Raw genomic sequence first — 3,648 nt, forward strand, 5'->3', positions numbered from 1 at the left:
CCAGTTCCCACCCCACCCTCCGCCCTCACTCCCCACCCACTGTCCTCATCCATAGGTGCACGATTTTTGTCCAGTCTCTTCCTGCATCTCCCACACCCTTTTGAGAGTATGTTTATTAAAGCTGGGGACAGTAAAATGAAATAAGGCCTTAGGATAAAAGAGGGAACCTAAGCCCAACTGCTTTGTATTTGGGCGTCAGTTGGAGAAAGTGAACATGAATGGTGTATGAGCAATCTCATATAGTGACAGTCTTCTAGACTATGCTCCTTCAGTTCATTTTCAAACAAAGCTGTGATGGAAACACTTTTCTGCTCCTGGTCCCTTAGGGTTTGAGGCTCTATGCACCTGTGGACAGGGCATCACAGAGTATGTTGTCCTGTTATACATGTGTCCCATGGGAGGGGACTGGGTGAAGAACTGGGGACAGGGTAGTTGGGGAAGGATACTGAGGGCAACTCTGTTGCCACCATATGGGTTTCTTCTCCCCTGGTGCATCTGAACAGTATCCAAGGATCTGGCCATGCCCACTCCAGGACAACCCTACCTCTAGGAATCCACCCTGGGAGTCTGTGCTCTAGACGTTCCTGTCCCAACCCCTCACACTACTCAGATTTCAGATGGGTTGGGTCATTTGGATTCAAAACGAGGCTAGTATTTATCAGAAGAGCTATCTTCCCCGGTGCATTTATGAGAGTTGAGAGCAGGCTTTGGCCCAGGGGAGGTAACAGGGTTCTCTTTTGGGTTTGGGAGGAACAGAAGTGCAGCCCACATTCTCATTGCTGGGTTGGAAATTGTGCACATTTGTGGGCTCGGAGAGCAAGGGAAGACAGGAGAGAAAAAAAGTTTGGTCTAAATGTAACATCTCATTGTTTCTTTTTTCTTTTTCTTTATATTTTTATTGATTTCAGAGAGGAAGGGAGCGGGAGAGATAGAAACATCAATGATGAGAGAGAATCATTGATTGCTGCCTCCTGCACGCTCCCTACTGGGGATCGAGCCTGCAACCCAGGCATGTGCCCTTGGCCAGAAACGAATCTGGGACCCTTCAGTCCGCAGACCAACGCTCTATCCACTGATCCAAACCTGCTGGGGCTCATTGTTTCTTATTCTCTTCTGTGACAAAGGGCAGGGGAGTGTGAAATTTTTCATCATTCAAGTCCTTCTGCCTGTGAGTGTGGTGACAACAAGACATATCCTCAAAATGCAGGTGTGATTGGTCAACATAAAGTCGCCTGAGAAAACAACCCAGAGCAGGAGGAGGAAGAGGACAATATGGCTGCTTCTCAGGTAAACGCTCTGTCTTGGGTCAGTTCTGTGTCTGCTTTTCCTTCTCAAGTTCATGGATGTAGGTGGTGCAGACCTGCAGACCTTTGCTTCTCTATTTCTGATGATCCTGCCAGAGGGAGTTTGTTTTCAACTACTAATTTTTTTTTCTTATAGCTGTACAAGTTTCCTCTTTTTTAAAAATCGTCACCATAGGATATATTCTCCATCCCCTCCCGCCCCCCCCCCCTCACATACACACACACTGATTTCTAGAGAGTGGAAGGGAATAAGGAGGGAGGGAGGGAGGTAGAGAGAGAGAGAGAGAGAGAGAGAGGGGCACATCTTCTTGAAAGAAACATGTGGACTGGTTGCCTCCCACATGCACCCCTACTGGTGTCAGGGAACCTGCCACCGAGGTAAGTGCCCTCAACCTGGACTCTAACCCGCATCCTTTCTGTCTGGGGCAGATGCTCTAATCACAGAGAATGGCAGGGCCCAAGTTCCCTCTTTAAAATGTTCCTGTCATTTGGGGTTTTGGGTTCTCCAAGATAGAATTCAAGAGGAGCTACCAGAGAAATTTCTGGGTATATTTTCTTAGGCTTTTGCTAAAGGATAAGGGAGATGACACAGAAGAAAGGAAGGTCCTCTGAGCTGACTCAGGGGCTGGCTCTGCTTGGCGGCCATAACAAGCTTGGGACACATAGGAGGGTGGTTGGAAAAGGCCTGCTGGTGGTTACTTGCTTTTCCAACAGGGTTACCTGGTAGCGCCTGCGCTGTGAGGGAAAGATGGCAGTGTAGTCACTAGAGCCACCCCAGGAAGTTCAGGTAGCAGTCAAGCCTTCATCAACTGCTCAAGTACATCAGCAGTTTCAATATCTGCAAGGAAGCAGGCCTTTAGGAGGGAGATAAAGTCAGCTACCTCTGCGTTTTTGTCCACAGCTTTCTGTCTGCTGTGTCCATCCAGGTCCCCCATAGGAATCTCACCAAAAGTTAATGACCATTGTGTGGGAGGAAGATACTTCCTTCTACCTTCAAGGTTCTCTCAGCTGGCCTAATCAGAAAGAGGTGATATGTATGGGAGCTGCACACACATGACAGAGTCAGGACCCCACATGCAAGAGAGGCTCAGAGACTGAAAGGGAAATTTAGCATATGAGACAGTCTGAGCCTGGGATGAGGTAATGCACTTTGAAACTTCAGAAGATCTTTGACTGGAGATCACATGTTCAGGAGGTATTAGTTTGCCTACCACCTAGATAGGTAAAAAGTCATTATTGGTTTTGACACTTATCATGGGCCAGGCTTCTAATTTAAATTCTTCTAGGTAGTTCAGGGGGAGAGCAGAAGCTTCTCTTGAGCCCATAGGGTCTTGGTGCCTTCAGCTCAACATAATCTACCTACTGTTGAAGCACATCTTAGGGTGCCTTGTTTTGAACACCTACCTTCAACTTTTGGAAACATTTTTGTGTGTGTGACAGACCAACATGGGAAGGCATTGATATCCAAGATCCCTATAGAGATGAGATGTGAAGTGTAGATGGAAGATGTAGGTTTTAGATTTCGTATGGCTGCAACATCTGCTCTGTAGAACAGGATTGAGACAATGCACATTTAACCAGGCCCCGATTAGATCAGATGGTTCTGAAAGAAAAATCGTTGCAAGAGACTTGCTCACTACGTTGATAAGAAGGAATTACTTTTTAAAATATATATATATTTTTATTGATTTGAGAGAGGAAGGGAGAGAGAGAGAGAGAGAGAAACAATGGTGAGAGAGAATCATTGATAGGCTGTCTCCTGCACACCCCCCACACTGGGGATTCCTAACCAGGAATCGAACTGTGACCTAATAGTTCATAGGTCAACACTCAACCACCGAGCCATACCGGCCGGACAGAAAGAAATACTCTTTAAATCAGTGGTTTCCAAACTTTTTTTGGCAGTGCCCCACTTAAGCATATCTAAAATCCTGATACCCCTCCTGTGACATATAATTCTTATTATTCAAAAAGTGAACTTCTATTGTGGAGGAAGCCTAAAAGTCCATTAACTTGGTCTAAACAAGCTTCCAAAGAACATGGCATCCATGAAAGAGAAAAGTAAAAGAATGAAAGGACAATCGAAATACTGAGGAAGAAATCACTAAGGAATTGTTAAAAATACTAATACTATGAAGTGATATGTAAAAAATAGCAAATAAAGTTTCAAAACATAATAGATAACTGAAATGTATAAATATGTCACAATATATATTCATATACTCTATATGAAGTCCCTAGAACCATAAGAAATGCAAAAAATTCATTGTTAACTCATTCTTTATATATATATATATTTTTTAAAATTAAATCTTTATTGTTCAGATTATTACATTGGTTCCTC

At 44.4% G+C, this 3,648-nt stretch overlaps 1 protein-coding gene across 2 annotated transcripts in view; it reads left to right on the forward strand.

Annotated features, from left to right (window-relative positions):
* The window catches only part of LOC102256522 (protein ZNF738-like), a 32,489-nt gene that overhangs the window by 1,254 nt on the left and 27,587 nt on the right, over positions 1 to 3,648 (forward strand). For both annotated transcript variants that reach the window (XM_014546545.1, XM_014546546.1), the window contains exon 2: positions 1,125 to 1,287. In XM_014546545.1, coding sequence (XP_014402031.1) covers positions 1,273 to 1,287 — 15 coding nt within the window. In that variant the 5' untranslated portion in view covers positions 1,125 to 1,272. The remainder of the gene's footprint in view (positions 1 to 1,124; positions 1,288 to 3,648) is intronic.

Source organism: Myotis brandtii, unplaced genomic scaffold, assembly GCF_000412655.1.
Source record: "Myotis brandtii unplaced genomic scaffold, ASM41265v1 scaffold450, whole genome shotgun sequence".
Taxonomy (NCBI): Eukaryota; Metazoa; Chordata; class Mammalia; order Chiroptera; family Vespertilionidae; genus Myotis; species Myotis brandtii.